This window comes from Hibiscus syriacus, unplaced genomic scaffold (assembly GCF_006381635.1).
Source record: "Hibiscus syriacus cultivar Baekdansim isolate YM2019G1 unplaced genomic scaffold, ASM638163v2 tig00111847_pilon, whole genome shotgun sequence".
In the NCBI taxonomy this organism is placed as follows: Eukaryota; Viridiplantae; Streptophyta; class Magnoliopsida; order Malvales; family Malvaceae; genus Hibiscus; species Hibiscus syriacus.
Window position 1 is genome coordinate 1,266,811 of NW_024063200.1, and position 20,851 is coordinate 1,287,661.

General features: G+C 34.4%; 1 protein-coding gene across 1 annotated transcript; it reads left to right on the top strand.

The window, feature by feature from the left end:
* Positions 1-12,928: 12,928 nt before the first annotated feature.
* Positions 12,929-16,187, top strand: LOC120172190 (nucleolar protein 56-like). Its single transcript, XM_039179718.1, is given in 9 exon segments — positions 12,929-13,255; positions 13,815-14,029; positions 14,116-14,273; positions 14,376-14,563; positions 14,643-14,836; positions 14,838-14,896; positions 15,127-15,275; positions 15,345-15,479; positions 15,723-16,187. Coding segments are annotated over 9 exon segments (1,596 nt in total). The 5' UTR covers positions 12,929-13,050; the 3' UTR covers positions 16,016-16,187.
* The last annotated feature ends 4,664 nt before the right edge of the window (positions 16,188-20,851 follow it).

The window sequence follows — 20,851 nt, forward strand, 5'->3', positions numbered from 1 at the left end:
ATGTTTAAGAATCCAAAAATTCAAGAAAAAAATCGCCTTTGATAATTCTCCTTAAATTCATTACTTATAGTGATTCAAAATTTATTTGATTTATTTTGAAAATTTTATACGACCTATTTAATAAAAAGAAAATGAAAATATGTGTTAAACATGAAGGTGATAAGTTTAAGACCATAATTCGTGATTAATTTTATCGAAAGAGTATAGATGAAGATGCAAATTTATTTATTTATTTTATTTTGATTAATCTCGGATAAAAATAAAATAGATATGTTAAAAAAATCTCAATTATTTCAACACATATTTTCTTTGGTAGAACTGTCGTGCATGATATAGGTTGGTATAGCAGTAAGAACAACTTTAGCAAGCGTGATACGACCCGCGATAGAAAATGTCATCGCCTTCCAACCACTCAAATTGTTTTGAACCATTTGCACCAGATAACGGTAGGAAGCAGAAGTAACCCACGACTGTAACAGAGGAACCCCCAAATATTTTTCAAGATCATCAACCATGGTAAAACCGAAAGATGCGCTAATATTATTCTTGAGAGTTGCAGGAACATTTCTTGAAAAGAAAATTGTGGATTTAGCCAGGCTTACTTTATGTCTGGAAGCAGTACAAAACCATCAATCACCGTCCTAATAACTTCAAGCTGATCCATAGAAGCCTCCGCAAAATGAATCATATCATCTCTAAAAAAATAAATACAAAATGTCAGGACCATCTTTACTAGTTCGAAAAGGAGCCCTCCGACCATTATTAGTTTCAATCTGTATAGCTTGAGCGAGCCTCTCCATATATAAAACAAAGACATAAGGAGAAAGCGGGTCTCCTTGTCCAATGTCGCGCGAATGGGTAAAGGCCTCGGTTATAGGCCCATTACAAAGAATCTGTGTGGAAATAGAAGAGATGCAATGCATAATAATATTACGAAACTTCTTTGGTATACCAACATCCATCAAAGTATCATCAGTAAAATTTCACTCTAATCTATTGAAAGCTTTTTCGAGATCAATCTTGATTGTCATCCATCCTTGGTTACAGACTTCCTTCTCATAGTATGAAGCACCTACGTAGTGATAATAATATTATCCACTAGGCATCTACCGGGAACAAAGCTTGTCTGGTTATCAAAAATCCATTTTCATAACAATGGTTGCATTCGATTAACAATAATTTTAGTAACAACTTTGTACAAAGTGGTGTAAAGACTAATAGGACGAAATCGGTGCATCCCCAGAGTTAGAAACTTTCGGTATAAGTACCAGTAAGGTCCGATTAATATGCTCACGAAGTTGTCCACTAAAAAAACCCTGTTGGATAAAAGAGCAAACCGACTCTCCAACAATATTCCAATTCCGTTGATAAAACATCGCATGCAGTCCATCCACTCCCGATGCTTTTAAAGCTCTCATGTTAGATATGGCATTATCTATAGATCTCATCTTTAGACACCACAAGCGCTAGACTGTTGAGAGAATCCCCAAACTCCATAGTCTTTATGATTAGCTCCATGGCTCGTGAACATATTCGAGAAAAATGAGCAGGGAAAATCCGTAAGTTCATCTTGATCCGTGGTCCAAGAGCCATCACTCATTTTCAACGAGTTTATTGTGTTCTGACGCCGACGAGCAATGGTGGAAGCTTGAAAATAGGATGTGTTTCGATCACCCTTAATAACCCACTGGGTTTTTCTCTACAAACTCTCTTCTTGTTCAAGAATGGTCTTAAGGTCTAACTGTAATTTTTCTCCAAGGCTAACAAGCGAATCCAAGTGATAACGTTACAGGGCTCTATCAATACCCTGTAATCGAGCAATCAACCGTTTCTTTTTATAAGTGATATGTCTGAAATCTCAATTTTCCAATCCACAACTTTATTTTTGAACAACTCAATATTATCATTAATGGCAATGCCCACCTCCTGATTCCAAACTGAACGTATAAAACCCTAGAACTCCAGAAGTTCTTGCCAAGCCGCCAAGTATCTAAAAGGTCGTTTAGAACGGTTTTAATCTTCAAGATCCCACTTGATAATAACAGGTCTGTGATTCGAACCAAGGCAGTCTAAATGGAAAACCCGAGTATCAGCAAAATCAGTACCCTATTTATTATTAGTCAGCCAACGATCCAACCTTTGGTGGAGATTACCCCGAGTCCAAGCGAAAGTCGGACCAGAATAACCCAAATCCAGTAAACCTGTAGAATGAATGAAATTATTGAAAGGTCAACTACCCTAAGACCGACCATTTGTGCCACCCTGACGCTTATCCGAGTTCAGGATCACATTGAAATCACCTCCAAGGACCATGGCGCATCATCCCAGGGTTAAGAGCTCAAGCTGGTTCCATAGTTGTTTAGGTTTGTTGCTATTACGGTTCGTATAAATTGCAGAGAAGTGAACCCAACACTGAGACACCATAATCCAAATACGCGATTGAATGAACTGATTTGAGATGTGAGTAATCTCAATATCAACCGCTTCATTCCATAAAAACCAAAGACCACCACTGAAATCGTGAGCTTCCACCCGGAATGAATACGGGAAACCAAGTTTAGAAATAACTTTATCTGCCTTTCTACCACTCAGACGAGGTTCAAATAAAGCCATAACTTGAAGTTTATGTTCACGAGTAAACGACTTGAAAGTAATTCTAAAAGAAATACTAGCAGCACTATGACAATTCCAACACATGAAACATATCAGTAAAGAACAAACAAATGAGGAAGACAACACCTTAATGCTCGACTTGTCGTTGGAGACCCTCCGATCCTCTAACTTCCTTATGAGTAACCATATTTGAGGCACCCAAGGCACTTTCTGATGTGAGCACATCAACGCCAGCAAAGGAAGCTGATCTGGAGGTCTTACCAACAGGACCTATCAAACGTTCTAAGGTAAATCATTCCAGGGAAGCTCTTTCTCTTAAGTGTTAACAAGTTTCTGAATCATTCCATAATGTTTATGCCTTAGAAACTAAGCTTTTCAATGTGTTACATATTGATGTGTAACATCACCTTAGTTATACTAAGTAATTATATGCATTTGCATTAGTTTCATTAGGTATATAAGTGTGTGCATTATATATAGTACTTACTTTATGTTTTTAATAAGTTTTATAGCTCATAAGTGTGTTTGCATGGTATTTTCAGCTTATTAGTAAGTTTACAATAAGTTTGCCATACTTTGATGGATGTTATTATGTTTTTCATATAGGTACAATAAAGGGCAGCAGCTTAAGGTCTTAATCCTAGCTCGTTTGAAGCTCAAGGGAGTGTATGCAGCTCATCTCAGCTCAAATTAACTCACTACACTTTCAGCTAGCTGAATTAAGCTCACCTTAGCTCCGTTCAGCTTGATTTCAACTCCACTAGCTCAATTCAAGCTAACAAGTCCAGAAGCAGCTCAAAGGTGTCCTACGTGTGGGAGAGTGTCCTACAAGCATGTGAGAGGCATGTGGGGCGTTATATACCTATCCAAGAGTGCATGTCATGTGTGACATTGTGCATATGTGTGGAAATTCAACATTGGGCATATTTGAATTCAAACTGAAAGCACATGTGAAAATGTTTGAATTATCAACCCTTCCCTCCATGCATGGCCGGTATTTAACACCCTTATCCACTCATTTAACACATTCAAAACGTGTTAAATGCATTCAAAAGCAGCCACACAAATGGGCAACAACACAAGGGAGTTACATGGTGGTTTTTCATTTGAGTTTTAAATTCAAAATATGATTGTTTTGTAGCCACAAGTGATGGCCAGCCATATCTCTCCTTCATCCATATATTTTGTAATTTTGTAAGTACAAAGGTTAGACATTTTATGAATAAAAATTATTGTGAGGTTTTTCTCTCAATGTTGGTTCTTCTTAGAACTATTTTCTTGACATTTCAAGTCTGATATTGTTGTGTCAAACTTGTGATACTTTGGGTTCTTAGATTGCTATTTAACGGGTCCAAGTCCTTTAAACATTGAACATATAAGGTTCGAGTTTATACTTTTTAGTATAGGTTCTTCCTTGTTCTTTGTTTGTTAACCAAATTTCCAAACTTGTTCTTTCACCATTGTCATCTTCACCAAGCGTTCATCTTCCACCTTTCACCCTTCCAAATTTCCAGCAACCTAATTCCTTCTTTTCTTCATCATTTCTTCATCTTTTTTTTTTATCTATTTTCGTTCTTAATCTTAACCATACAACCAACAACATCTTTCTTAGTTTTAGTAAGTTTGTTGCAACAAAATTGCTTACTTCATTATAGATCCATTACAATCAAAGAGGTCCTCATTCAATAGGTTGCCTCGTATCATGTGGTAATGAGAGAAAAGGTTTGAACCAAGTAAGAAATTCATCTTTGAAAGTACCAAAAAAATTTCCGAAAATTAAAAAATATATACAAAAATTACAAAAATCACAAAAAAAATAAAAAGAAGAAAAGAAAAGAAAAGAAAATTTTTTATTTTGAGAAATGAAAAGATGAAGAAAAGTGTAATGATCTTGTGTTCTTCAATATTGAAATGCTTTGATTCAACCCAAAATACAGCATCTTTGATTGCTTTGGTGACAGTCTCATTGTAAGGATTTCTTTGTAGTAAGTTACTGGTTTCTTTTTCATCTCTTCTTTCTTTGTTTTTCCTTTAAATTTTAGCATTTCCTTTCATTATTTTCCACTTTACATTAACCTTTGTTGTTTTCTTTAGCCGACACACTTGACAGATTCTGAAAGATCAAAATTAGTTCTTAAAAGAATTGATTACGAGGGAACGAGTGGAAAAGGCGTATTGAGTGTGTGAGATCAGAAGGGGAGACATAAAAAAAGCCATTAAAAGTTTCTCCCGAGTGAAACACGAGTGTTGAGTGATTGAGTGCCAATTATGATTTCTTTGGAGCGAAATTATGAGAATCTTTGTGTGTGTGTTGTGAGGTCCTATAGACATTAATTATGTTTGTGTTGTCTTGTTTTATTTTACTAATATGGCAAGTTCTAGTGATAGCAATCCGGGTGACCAACCACCAAACTTGCAAATGCATGCCATTACCCGTGAGATACAAATGATGTTAAGGGCTGAACTTGAGGCTTTACACTCTAGAATGGATAAAATCGATGGAGGATCCTAATCTCATCATAATGAAGAGATTAATGATGAAAACAAAATTGATCAGCCTCCGAGACTGAATCAGAGACATGGGCGTGCATTTGATGATAATTTGGCTAACATAAAAGTTGTAATTCTATCTTTTGAGGGGACGAACGGATCCTGATACATATTTGGTGTGGGAGAGTAAAGTTGAGCATTTTTTTAGTGTTATAATTACTCGGAACAAAAGATGGTTCGTTTGGCATCAATATAGTTTGTTGATTACGCTCTCATTTGGTGGGATCAATTGTTGATCAGTAGAAGAAGAACCGGTAAGGGTCCAGTGAATACGTGGGTAGAAATGAAACGAGTTATGAGATAACGGTTTGTTCCATCTCATTTAATCGTGATTTATTTCAGAAATTAAAAAACTTGAAACAGGGTAATCGAAGTGTTAAAGATTACTTCATAGAGATGGAAATGGCCATGATGCGTGCAAATATCGAGGAAGATAGAGAAGCAACTATGGCACGTTTTCTTGCAGGTTTGAATTTTAAAATTGCTAACGTTGTTGAGTTGCAACATTATGTCGAGTTGGATGACATGGTGCATATGGAGATCAAAATAGGAAGACAACAACGTAGGAAATCTTCTTATCGAGGTAATACTCCTTCTAAAGTTTTATCTAATCCATTATTAACTCCTAACAATGCCAGGAAGCAAACACCACTTAAGATTAAGGAAAGAATAGAAGCGAGTAGTATGAAGCCTCCCGTTGTTGAAGTTGGACGTGGAAAACAACATATACACCAGAACACACAAGAGACATCCAATACTTCAAATGCCTTTTCAGAGGGCATGTTGTAAGTCAGTGTCCTAACCGAAAGACAATGTTGTTACGTGTGAATGGGGATATAGAGTTCGAATCTGAAGATGATGAGCAAGAAACCCCTTTAGTGGATAGTGATGACGATGATGACCAAGTACAAACGTGTGCAACAAGTGAAGCAATTTTGGTTAAGAAAAGTTTGAATGCACAACCGATTCAAGATGAACAACAACGAGAGAACATATTTCATACAAGGTGTCTTATAAACGATAAGGTATGTGTTATGATAATTGATAGTGGTAGTTGTACTAACATTGCAAGTACTGTTACGGTTGACAAGTTAGGGCCGAAAATGACAAAGCATCCAAATCCGTACAAGCTACAATGTTGAATGACGGTGGAGAGTTAAAGGTCACTAAATAACTTCTTGTTCTATTTACCATTGGAAAGTACAAGGATGAAGTGTTGTGTGATGTTGTGTTAATGGATGCCACTCATTTGTTGTTGGGACATCCGTGGCAGTTCGATAAAAAGGTGATGCATGATGGTTTTACAAATAGATACTCTTTTATGAATGCAGGTAAGAAAATCACCTTAGCACATTTAACACCAAGTCAAGTGCAAGAAGATCAAGTTCGTTTGAAAAAGAACAGTGAAGAAGCAAAAGGGAAGAAAAAGATGATTGTGTATGCAAGCGAAAAGGAAATCAGGAAAGGTTTTTCCTCTCAGCAATCTTTACCTATTTTAATGTATAAAGAGCATTGTTTATTGGCTTAAATTTCCACTGATTTGCCTGTGTCTATTGCATCTCTTTTACACGAATTTGAGGATGTGTTTCAGGATGAGACATCGAGTGGATTGCCACATATTCAAGGCATTGAGCACCAGATTGACTTTATTCTGGGAACCACTATTCCAAATAGGCCAGCATAACGAAGTAATCTCGAAGAAACAAAAGAAATTCAGAAGCAAATCACTGAGTTAATGGATAAGGGTTACATTCGAGAGAGCTTGAGTCCATGTGTTGTACCAGTGTTGTTGGTACCAAAGAAGGACGGAACGTGTAGAATGTGTGTCGATTGTCGAGCTATGAATCAGATTACTATCAAGTATCGACATCCTATTCCTCGCCTTGATGATATGATTGATGAATTATGTGGTGCAAGTACTTTTCTCCAAGGTGGATTTAAAGAGTGGGTATCATCATATTCGAATGCGAGAAGGCGATGAATGGAAGACAACCTTCAAAACGAAATTGGGTTTGTATGAATGGTTAGTGATGCCTTTTGGTTTAACTAATTCACCTAGTACGTTCATGCAACTAATGAATCATGTTTTGTAACCTTATATTGGAAAATATTGTGTTATATATTTTGATGGCATTCTTATCTACAACAAGTTGTTGCAGGAACATTTGAGAAATGTTCTTGGTACATTCAAAAAAGAAAGGTTGTTCGTTAATTTACAGAAATGTGTATTTTGTACTGACAAACTTACCTTTCTTGGTTTCATTGTTAGTGTCCAGGGTGTAGAGGTCGATCTTGAAAAAGTGAAGGCAATTTAGGAATGGCCTTGACCGATGTCGATAAGTCAGGTTAGATATTTTAATGGTTTAGCTAGTTTTTATCGTCAGTTCATGCCTAACTTCAGTTCCATTACCGCACCCTTAACTGGGATTATAAAGAAGAATTCTATCTTCAATTGGGGTAATGAACATGAGGAAGACTTTCTAAAAATAAAGGATTTTTGACTAAGGCACCAGTGTTAGCATTGCCTAATTTTGATAAAATGTTCGAGATTGAGTGTGATGCTTCAGGTATAGGAATTGGAGCATTCTTATAACAGGAAAAGCGACCTATTGCATATTTCAGTGAGAAGTTGAGTGGTGCTACCGTAAACTATCCAGTTTATGATAAGAAGATGTATGCATTAGTTTGAGCACTTGAGACGTGGTGCCGAAAGAGTTTGTGATTCACACCGATCACGAGGCTTTGAAACACATTACAGGTTAGCATAAATTGAATAAAAGGCATGCTAAGTGGGTTGAATTTTTAGAGTCTTTTCCTTATGTCATTCAATATAAAAAGGGTAAAGACAATGTTGTAGAAAATGCCTTGTCCTCCAGGTATGCACTTCTGAATTATTTGGACTCTCATTTGATTGGTTTTTCTTATATTAAAGATTTATATGCCACTGACTCTGATTTTGGAGAAATATATATGTCATGTGAAAAATGTGCAGATGAGAAGTTTAATCGACTTGATGGATATATTTTCAAAGAATGAAGAATCTGCATTCCTCAAGGGTCAATTCGAGAAGTCCTTGTTCGAGAAGCATATGAAGGTGGACTTATGGGACATTCTGGAGTTACAAAGACGTTGTACATTCTGAATGAGCATCTATCATGGCCTAAAATGTGCAGGGACGTTGAAAGAATATGTGAACGTTGTGTAACATGTAAGAAAGCAAAATCGAAGGTTCTACCACACTGTATGTATTTGCCTTTACCTATTCCTGATTCTCCTTGGCTGGATATTTCGATGGATTTTTTGTTCGGATTGCCTAGAACTAGGACAGGTAGAGATAGTATCTTTGTTGTGGTTGACAGGTTTTCAAAGGTGGCACATTTCATTGTGTGTCATAAAACTGATGATATTACTAATGTGGCCAACTTATTTTTCAAGGAGATTGTTCGTTTACATGGAATTCCTAGGTCTATTGTTTCTGACAGGGATGTTAAGTTTTTGAGTCATTTATGGAGGACTCTTTGGTGCAAGTTGGGAACGAAACTGATGTTTTCCACTACTTGTCATCCTCAAATTGATGGATAAACTAAGGTTGTAAATCGAGTTTTATCTACTGTATTACGTTCCATCATTAAAAAGAACATTAAGACATGGGAAGATTGTTTGTCGTATGTTGAGTTTGCCTATAACCACTTTGTTCATTCTGCAACTAAATTTTCACCATTTGAGATTGTTTATGGCTTTAATCCTTTAACTCGTATGGATTTGTTGCCATTGCCTCAAGAACAGGTTATGAATAGGGACGAAAAGTCTAAGGCAGACTATGTGAAAATGTTGCATCAACATGTTAAGGAGAATCTACAGCGAAGGAATCAACAGTACGAGAAGTAAGAAAATAAAGGTCCAAAGCAAGTTACCTTTGATGTTGGAGATTGAGTTTGGGTTCATTTCCGAAAGGAACGTTTTCCAGCCCAACGATGTTCTAAGTTGTTACCACGAGGAGATGGTCTATTTCAAGTGTTGGAGAAAGTGAATGATAATGCTTACAAGTTGGACTTACCGGGTGAATTCAATGTAAGTGCTATATTTAACGTTTCTGATTTATCCCCTTACGATATTTCTATAGATTTGAGGTTAAATCATTTCAAGAAGGGGGGATGATGTGAGCACATCAACGCCAGCAAAGGAAGCTGATCTGGAGGTCTTACCAACAGGACCTATCATACGTTCTAAGGTAAATCATTTCATGGAAGCTCTTTCTCTTAAGTGATTACAAGTTTCTGAATCATTCCATAATGTTTATGCCTTAGAAACTAAGCTTTTCAATGTGTTACATACTGATGTGTAACATCACCTTAGTTATACTAAGTAGTTATATGCATTTGCATTAGTTTCATTAGGTATATAAGTGTGTGCATTATATATATATTACTTATTTATGTTTTTAATAAGTTTTATAGCTCCTAAGTGTGTTTGCATGGTATTTTCAGCTTATTAGTAAGTTTATAATAAGTTTGTCATACTTTGATGGATGTTATTATGTTGTTCATATAGGAATAATAAAGGGCAACAACTTAAGGTCTTAATCCTAGATTGTTTGAACCTCAAGGGAGTGTTCTCAGCTCAAATTAACTCATTACACTTTCAACTAGCTGAATTAAGCTCACCTTAGCTTCGTTCAGCTCGATTTCAGCTCCACTAGCTCAATTCAAGCTAACAAGTCCAGAAGCAGCTCAAAGGTGTCCTACGTGTGGGAGAGTGTCCTACAAGCATGTGAGCAACATTTGGGGCGTTATATACCTATCGAAGAGTGCATGGCATGCGTGACATTGTGCACATGTGTGGAAATTCATCATTGGGTAGATTTGAATTCAAACTGAAAGCACATGTGAAATTGTTTGAATTCTCAACCCTTACCTCCATACATGGCCGGTTTTTAACCCCCTTATCCACTCATTTAACACATGCAAAATGCATTAAATGCATTCAAAATCAGCCACACAAATGGACATCAACTCAAGGGAGTTACATGGTGGTTTTTCATTTGAGTTTTAAATTCAAAATCTGATTGTTTTGTAGCCACAAGTGATGGCCAGCCATATCTCTCCTTCATCTATATATTTTGTAATTTGTAAGTACAAAGGTTAGACATTTTATGAATAAAAATTATTGTGAGGTTTTTCTCTCAATGTTAGTTCTTCTTAGAACTATTTTCTTTACATTTCAAGTCTGATCTTGTTGTGTCAAACTTGTAAGACTTCAGGTTCAAAGATTGCTATCTAACGGGTCCAAGTCCTTTGAACATTGAACGTATAAGGTTCGGGTTTATACTTTTTACTATAGGTTCTTCCTTGTTCTTTGTTTGTTAACCAAATTTCCAGACTTGTTCTTTCACCATTGTCATCTTCACCAAGCATTCATCTTCCACCTTTCACCCTTCTAAATTTACAGCAACCTAATTCCTTCTTTTCTTCATCCTTTCTTCATCATTTCTTATTCATTTTTGTTCTTAACCTTAAGCATACAACCAACAATATCTTTCTTAGTTTTAGTAAGTTTACTGCAACAGAATTGCTTACTTCCTTCTAGATCCATTACAATGAAAGCGGTCATCGTTCAATAGGTTTCCTCGTATCACTTTCCTTTGTAGACGAGAGGTTAGATGAACTTGATTGCCTCATAATTCGTTGCTCACCCTCTGCCTCCAAATTTAGTTGGTAAGCAACATTGTTAACCCAAGCGTTAACCGTTAGTCGGTTATTCAATTGTCACTCAATTGGTTTCTTACTCTTGCTACTCCTTATATTGCTTTTCTTCCCTTTCTTAACCAAGTTCTCCCGGTTTTTGGAAATTCTAACTCATTGTGAACTCTTTACCCCCATATTCGCCCCCTTATTGATAAAGTAGTGTGTTTCCCATTCCTGACCTTATTTCATGTTCAACAACGCCCACATGTTATCCATCCACCATCGAGACCATTTCAACATGGTCACTTACCTTTTTAGACACTTTATTTTTCTTGTCAGGGTACGATTCCATATAGACAACTGTACGATTAACCAATCATTTTTGAACTCCTTGGCCCTTATGACTTGGTTGTCCCATTTTCTTGTCTTCCTCTGGAACATATTCCTCTCTCATCTTGTCAACATAGTTATTTTCTTCCCTAACTCCCTCACTTATAGCTTCCGTTCCTTCCAAGATAGCAAAACGAGAACCTGATCTACCACTACCAATGCCTCAATTTCCATTCTTTTGCTTGGTCTGTTCCGAACTCATTTTTCGGTGAGTATCAACCACCATCCAAAGACCATATGATCTTTGTTTCGTCTCAGGGTTAACATTAGGAGCCCCATAATTAACTTCCTCATTACCCTAAGAAAAAAAGATAAATAAAAACAAAACGTGCCAAAAAAATAGAGTAAAATGTGTCATAAAAATAGAGTTATTAAAAAATAAACGAGACAAAAAAAAAATAAAATATAATATAAAAAATAGATGAAAAAAATATTAACGACGATGACCAATACTAAAGTCGGTGCCGCCACTCACAACCAAAATTAGAGTAAGCGGCGAAAAATTTTAGGGTTGAGATAAAGGGTTACAATACTTTCTTAATAGTTATTGTGATATATAGATAAATGTACATATATAATATTAAAGTTATCATAATATTTTTGTGTAATATTGGTATTTTAATTAAATGATTTTATTAATTTAATTATATTTCATTGTAATATTAACTTCATCTAACGTTTGACTATATATATATATATTAAGTACTTGAACTACTTAATGGGTTAAAATAACCTCGGATTAGATGAAAACGTTTAATGCTCATCGTTAACATGTCAAGTCTTACGTGTCCAAAATATTGATGTTGATATTGTCACGTGTGTAAAGTATGATGTAATATTGTCACGTCATCATTTTTGACATATAATATTTATCACATCAACGACATGTGTTAACCTTTGTTGATTATATATGTAATTATTTGAATCAATTTGATATGTTTATCATATTGATACAGAGTAATGTATGCCAATGAGTGTTGGTACAAATGGTTAGGATTTAAAAATATGAGCTTGTAAAGTTAAGTTTAAATCCTATTACTGTCACTCTTAGTGGACAATCTGTAAATTCTTATGTAAATCTTAAGGTATGCCCTGGTCTTGGATTGGGAAACCAATTATGACCTAAACTTTTATTTACCAAAGGAAAATATAGAGTAATGTATTAATTAATATATATTTGACTATTAATCTTTTTATATATAAATCAAATAATTAAATATTATGAATTTATTTGAAATTTGACATATCATCTATAACAATAAAACATAAAACATGACAATCCGATTACTAAAATATTAATACCTAGTGTTATTATGCAACTGATTTTAAAAATTATTTGATGGTTTTTAGTGATTTATGTAACTTAATTTTTGTGATTCGAATTAAAACAATAATTTTTTAGGATTGGGACAAGTTTAGGGTTTGATTGTTGCTCCATCTTTAAAAAACTTGATTCGAATATAAATTTTCAAAAAACAAAATCAACTGAACAAAAGTGAAAACCCACATAGCACATATTCGTAGCCCAAAAACAAACCAAAAATAAAATAAACCCTAGATTCGGAGGAACACACTAATAAGGACTCAATTGAACAAATGATAACAATTAAAACCAATTTCATATTGTTACTACTAATGAATGCAGGCGACACTATAAAATGCCTTAAACCCTAATTGCCTGCCACTTCCCATTCCCTAAAGCCCCCAGAAGCCACCGAACAACTTGAACCCAATCCAAAGTCACCGCCATTTTTCAGTTAATTTGATTGTTTCGAACCAACGAAAAAGGTGGGTTTTTGGAGCCTTTGATTCAATGGCTCTTTACTTATTGTACGAGTCATCTTCTGGGTACGCGCTATTCCAGGCTCAGGGACTCGATGAAATCGGTCAAAACACGGAGGCTGTTAGGAACTCGGTTGCCGATCTGAACCGGTTCGGTAAGGTGGTTCAACTCACTGCTTTTCAGCCTTTTGAATCCGCCATTGATGGTCTCAACCAATGCAACTCTGTTTCTGAAGGTATTAAATTGGATTTCGCCTTTAGTTTGTTTTTCAAGCTTCTGGGTTTAGTTTTGTTTTGCCTTCTAGTAATTTTCTTCAATCTATGTTTTCGGCATGGATTTTTGCTAGTAATACAAGTTTTTACAGTTTAAGTAAATTTTTTTGGTAAATTATTATGTTTATCTGTTGTTTCGATTTGGTATTCGCTTGAAATAAAATGTTCCGCCATTTTTGTATGGTTGTCTAGGTGATTTTTCCTTCTAAAATACTAGCTAAACAAAGACACATCGATAATGTTTTCCATTTCATATGATGTTGCTTATTGCTTAAGGTAGGTTAACAATTGGATTATGTCTGATTTCATTGTTGGTGTCTGCTAATTACTTTTTGTATGCAAGTATATTTACTTTGTGGTTTAATTTGGGGTTGCTTGAAATAAAGGATTCTGCCATTTTTGTGTGGTTGGTCTGGGGAATTATCCTTTCAGAATACTAACTACTGGAAGACGCACATAATATGATGTTGCTTGCTGTGTAAGTTGGGTTAACCATTGGTTTATATCTGGTTTCATTGATAGGTCTTATGACTGATGAATTAAGGAACTTTTTAGAGCTTAATCTCCCCAAAGTCAAGGAAGGCAAGAAATCAAAGTTCAGCCTCGGAGTTGCAGAGCCTAAGCTGGGTTCCCACATCTCAGAAACGACTAAAATTACATGCCAGAGTGGAGAGTTTGTTCTCGAGCTTCTTCGTGGTGTGCGGTTGCATTTCGATAAATTCATCAAGGACTTGAAGGTATGTGTATAGTCTTTATGTTTCACCTTTATTTTTTTCTTTCAATAAGAAGGCTACAAGCATGTGTTTTTCTTAAAACTTTGTAGCCTGGGGACTTAGAAAAAGCGCAGCTTGGTCTGGCACACAGTTACAGTAGAGCAAAGGTTAAGTTCAATGTTAATCGAGTGGACAATATGGTTATTCAAGCAATTTTCCTTCTTGATACTCTTGATAAGGATATCAATTCATTTTCCATGAGAGTGAGGTTTGTTATAAACTAGCATTATTTTAGTTTAATTTGTAACCATAACTAGTATGGGCATGGATATTATGTAATGGATATCCTCTGAATGATGACTTCCTACAGGGAATGGTACTCATGGCACTTTCCGGAGTTGGTAAAGATTGTCAATGACAATTATCTCTATGCAAGAGTTGCAAAGCTTATAGAGGATAAGTCAAAGTTGTCTGAAGAACACATCCCTGCCTTAACCGAAATACTGGGGGATGAGGACAAAGCAAAAGAAATTGTTGAAGCTGGAAAGGCATCAATGGGTAGATATCTTGTATTTATACCACAATTCAACCTTATTTTCTCATGCCCCCATTTATTAACTCTTTTTATCCTTTGCAGGACAGGATTTGACTCCAGTTGATTTGATTAATGTTCAGCTATTTGCTCAAAGGGTAATGGATCTTGCCGAGTACAGAAAGAATCTTTATGATTATTTAGTGACAAAGATGAATGACATTGCACCAAATTTGGCATCATTGATCGGGGAAGTTGTTGGGGCACGGTTGATCTCTCATGCTGGTAGTCTCACAAATTTTAGCGAAGTGCCCCTCTTCCACTCTTCAGATTCTCGGTGCTGAGAAGGCCCTTTTCAGGTATTTTACTTCTCACCTTGTCTTCTTACGACTGTGTGGAGTCATAAAATGTGTGAACAACCAGAGTTCTTGATAAAATTATCTCCCTCGTTGAGCTGTGCCATTCAGGTCTTGCTTTCAAGATCTTGAGTAATCATCCTAGTCCACTATTTAATTTCTTTTCCGATATTTTTATAACCGTACTTATAAGGCATTGGTCTCACCCATTTGCTTGCTGCTGGTGGCTTCAGGGCACTGAAAACACGAGGAAATACACCCAAGTATGGTCTTATTTTCCATTCATCTTTCATTGGTCGAGCATCTGCTAAAAACAAGGGTCGAATGGCCCGCTATCTTGCAAACAAATGTTCCATTGCATCTCGAATTGATTGCTTTGCAGGTAATTTTCATTTTTGTTTGCATATATGCTGTTAGTTTTCCCATAAGTTGATCAATTCTCTTGTTGCAGAGAGGGGATCCACTGTTTTCGGGGAGAAACTACGAGAACAAGTCGAGGAACGACTTGAATTCTATGACAAAGGTGTTGCACCTCGAAAAAACATTGATGTTATGAAGTCTGCAATTGAAAGTACTCAAAACAAAGGTACAGGGAGCTGCCAATCCCATTTTTTTTTGTACAATTTTGAATGTAATTTTTTCCTATTTTAAGATGTTTGGTAGAACTAAGGCGGTAACACGATATCTTGCACCCGAGCCCTTGGAGAATTTGATGTCAGTTGATCTCAGCTCCTACTGAAAGTGGATTATTTAACCGAGTTAGTCGATCGGCTTTGGCAAGTACGATTTCTATTTAAAATTCTTATCTATCATCATGTTTAATGCACAGATGTGGAAATGGAAGAAGCCCCACCTTTTGAAGCTTCCGCAAAGAAAAGCAAGAAAAAGAAGTCGAAACCCGAAGATGCCCCAGTTGCTGCTACAAATGGAGATGCTTCAGAGGATGCTAAATCAGAGAAGAAAAAGAAAAAAGAGAAGAGAAAGATAGAGGAAGATCATTATCTCACACCGGAGAAGACAAACACTGAGCAAGACGGAACGGCCAAGAAGAAGAAAAAGAAGAGCAAAGATGAAGGGACTGCTGCAAGTGAAACTAAAAAGAAAAAGAAGTCCAAGGAATGAATTCATCACTGGTGTGCTCAATTTTTTGTAATGGCATACTAAAATAGTGTTTTTCTAAGTGGTGTTTTTTTTTCTTCACAAATGAACAGCTTTAGGTGCCTTTGGAATTTGGCATTTGTTGAACTTCCTCAGTATTGAAAGTGAGATTCTTGTCTTTTGCTCGGTTTTCAGATTCACGCGAATGTCGAAATGTTTTTCATGAACATATGTATAAGAATCTCTGTCACTTACCACATTGTTCATTGTGTTATGCAAATTCAATTATTTAGTTGGTTTAATTATACATAATGGAAAGAAATTGCGTTGGACTAAATAGTTGCTTATATTCTTATTCTTTTTTTAAGTTATTTTTATCTTTACTGTTTTATTTTGAATTAAAAAGATTTTTTAACGAAAATAGTTAATTAACAAACGATTAATATCCTAAAATAATGTTTTTTATCTTAAAATAAAAATGTTAAAAGTTAAAATGCTTTAGATAAAAAGAATAAGTGCTAAAATGACTATTTAGTCAAATGTTAATTTTACCTTAAAATAAAATGTGTAGAATATAATGCTAAAAAAGGATTAACATAATTATTTAGTCAAATGTTCAAGACTTTTTTGATGTTATACCTTTTAAGTATTTATGTTTGTCACATATATAAACATGAGTAAAAATATATTTATGTTGAACACATATATCTTAAAAATTTAGGAACTAATTTAAAATAAAAATCATAATTTAAAATAATATTAAAATATTAAAAAATATAAACAAGAATATATAACTTAATAGAGAATCAAATTCAATTATTTGAGAGAGAAAAGGATATTGATAACAATCAATATGTCATCGTCAACGTAACATAACGTTAACAACATATCTCAATTAGTGTTTGTTTTATCTTTTATTCTTTTATTCTCTTACTTGTGTTTAATTTGTTTATTTTAAATTCTATAAATACTAAATTCGAGTTTATTAAAAACATAAAACCCTTCGACATAAACATGATCAAATCATATTTAAAAAATGTATCTATCTATATTACTTAAATTTAGGAATAAATTAAAGATATGTACGAATTAAGTGACATCGATGATAAATGAATTTTGTTATTTTTTAAGGTCTCAGGTTCAAGTACGCTATGGGTATAAGCATGTCAAATAATTGTGAGTCATCTTTAGAAGAGATATTATCTTGTACTTACCTCATATTATTTAAAATAAATATTTTTTTTTAAATTTCAATTTCATCTCTAAATTATGACCCTTATTCTAAATTGGTCCCTAAAGTTTTGAATCTTTCAATTTCATCCCCAAAGTCATCGAAATATAAATTAGTTTCAAGCATATTTCAACCTAAATTTTATTTTTTTCAAATATATAATAATATAACTTGACCTAACAATTTTATTAATAAATGATGTGAGTAATATATAAGTATTGTTTGGAATGAAATGAAAATGTGTCTAAAAGTTTGGGGATCAATTTATAACGAAGATCATAGTTTGAGGAAGAAAATGAAATATTCAAAAGTTTGAAGATTAATTTAGAATGATAGTCATAGTTTAGAGATGAAATTGAAATATTTAAAACTTTAGGGACTAATTTATAATAAAAATCATAATTTGAGAATATATGATACAATTAACTCTTCTCTTTTAAACATGTTTAAAGGTTTGTGTAACACCCTAATCTAGTTTAACCCGAATATCAGTGAATCATGATGTCACAGGGACCACCATAGTCACTCACCCAAAAATTTTCTGTAAAACAATTGTAAAATACTATATAAAATCCATCCCAAGTAAAATAAAACAAAACGTGATAATTCAAAGTTTACAAAATATAGGGAGCTCCCAAATCATCCATAATAAATACATTGAGTTTAAAATCAAAATAAAGTTACATTTAAATACAAATAGTCTACAATAGTATATGCCCTCTAAACTAAAGCAAGATGTACTTTGGTACCTCGACTATGTTGGGATATTTGGTGACAATAACGCTCCTCGAACAACCTCCTAAGAACTTGCGCATGGAAACACATTTTGAACATTGAGCTTGCAAGCTCAGTGCCTCACTAATAAATGTACTATACTACATGCATTCACTAAATGCGCATGCTAGTGGCACATGTATGAAACATGGGAATACTAATTTAACATGCTGAGGTAGGCATCATGGTGTAGCTAAAGGTTCTGCATCTCGGAGCTCACACACCCCTCTGGCTTTCCTAAATATCCTTGCGTATTTGGGTAAGATTCGGAGCTACATTGGAAACGTACACCCGCCAAGTTACTCTGTCGAGTCTTGGGGCATATGCGCCCAGTCGACTACTAAAGTGCCTTGGCACTGACCGAATATCCGAATTGCACGATCATATATACTAGAGAAACTCGGGTGTCCTAACTGTAACCCGAGCGTCAAACAATGCTAATTTTATATCATCCTAATTGTTATTTTCTCTTGTTGTTATGAGATTATTATTATTCTTACTTGTAGTTTTATTTCATGGTAATCTGGTGTTATTGAGTGCTTCAAAGTCTACCCCTTAAAAGTCTTGGGTTTTTTATCCAAATTGTTTGTGGGTACCAGTACTAAGTCCTCGGTATCGATATTGACCTCTGGGTATCGATGCTAACCTCTGGATATCAATACTACTGACTTATTGAAGGCTAATAACAAAGGGATGGTATTGATACTCTGGTTTGAGTATCGATACTTGCCTAAGTATCGATACCAAATTTGGCTTTGATGTTTTAAAAAATATCTAAGTATCGATTTTTTGGGAGTATCAGTACTCTACCCTTGGGTTTCTCGATACTCTTAGGAGTATTAATACAAAAAATAACCACTGAAGTCTACTAAGTGAACTCAGTATCGATACCACCCTGCGAGTATCGATACCTTACCTACAATATCGATACCCAATGCATAAGTATCAATACTTCTATCCTTAAATCCCTTTTTTTAACACCTGAAGAACAATGTCGGTATTGTTCTTTCAGTACCGATCTTCATGCTCATAAATGCTCTGTTTTGAGCACCAAAATGCCTCTCCAACACTCTCAAACTTCCTACTGAGGTCCCCAAATGTTATTAGAGTGTTATGTCTAACATTAAGGGTCATAATAAGGCCATAACACGCTAAAAACACTAAATATTGAACCTACCATGAACATGCTTCATAACTCATGCAACCTACCAAAACACATCTAATGACCTACACGTGATAGAGTTGAGTAAGAAGTGAGTTACCTTGGATTTTTAGGCTGTTGGAAACTCCCAAAATTCAACCAAACACTAACTTCTCATTTCCTTTAGCCTTGGAGCTTTCTCCAACTTATCTCACTAGACAAGAATTAAACACAAGGATTGCTAACGTTGTTGGGGAGTTTAGAAAGGAGTTTAGAACATTTCTTGAGGCTTGAATCCCTTCAAAAAACGAGCTGGTATCTCTAGGTTTTTGAAACCCCCACTAAACCCATATTTGGTATCCTTAACCAAAACTTGTTATAGATAGTTTGAATTGAAGCTTAGAATGAGGAGATCGAAGCTCTTACGTTGTTGTTGTTAGTAGAGGTTTGAAATACTACAAAGTTTGCACATTTTCACAAGAGTCTAAGGAAGCAATGGAGTTTGAATTGGGAGGAAGAAGACAAAAGGAATGGTGAAATGAGATATGAAAGGGGTGTTTCAGACGTGAAGTCATCACCCTTAATGGGAAATTAGCCTTTGAAATAAAAAGATCAAACTACTTTTTTGGTCCTCCTTATTTTGATTACAATTTTAAAACACCATTTTTCATCACATGTTGGGCCAAAGCAAAATCCAACTAAAGGTTAACTTGGTCCAAGTCTTATTACAATGCTTATAGATTTGTCTAAACCCACTCGGGTTGACATGAAACTACTAACTTGAGATTCGAGGTGTTACAGTTTGAGTTTGAGTTTAATAGTCTAATATAAGTTTCTTTCGAATAATCTTTCATTATTATTTTGAATCTTAATTTTTTTACAGGAAGATGATTAAAATTATAATTTTTAAAATTATTTGTGAACTTAATTTAATTTTAAGTATTTTCTTAAAAATATATATCTTTAATGTTAAACTCTTTAAACGTTTTTAATAATAAAAGAGTGTTTCTTCTTCTTATAGCTCCCGAATTTAAGTATGCAAAATTTATGTATATTATTAATAACTAAGTAATAATCTAAAAAATTATTATCTTGTAATCCTATCATATTATTTAATATATATATATATATAAAATGTTTCGTAGCACATGTTATTCGACACTAAACAACGTTAAGGCTATGCTGATATTAATTATTTGGATTATGTTTGCAAACTACTACAACATTAAAGGTAATGTAAAAATAAAATTATTAGTATTGATTATTACAAATAATAATAATAAAGAAAGTAAAACTAATATAAGTAATGTATCGTACAATTTATTATTTTAAAAATAAATCCTTTTCAAATTGACAAAATCATAAAAATAAATATCATCCTTAAAAATTAAAACAATTTTTCAGATTTTATATATTTAAAATAAATTTTAGGGTAAAGTATAAAAATGGTCTCCCGATTATAGGGTATTACTTTGTTAAGTTCCTCGACTATTAAAAGTTGCAAAATAGTCATTCGACTATAGAGTGTTGCTTTGTTGAATCATTCGACTATTAAAAGCTACCAAAAGGTCACCCAACTATTATCATGTTCCAAACACGTCATTTTTTCGTTAAAAATGATGATATTCTTAATTAAATGTTAACCTGTCGATTGTGATATAATAAAATATAATCCTAAAATTTCAAACAACTCATATCTCATCCATCATATTAA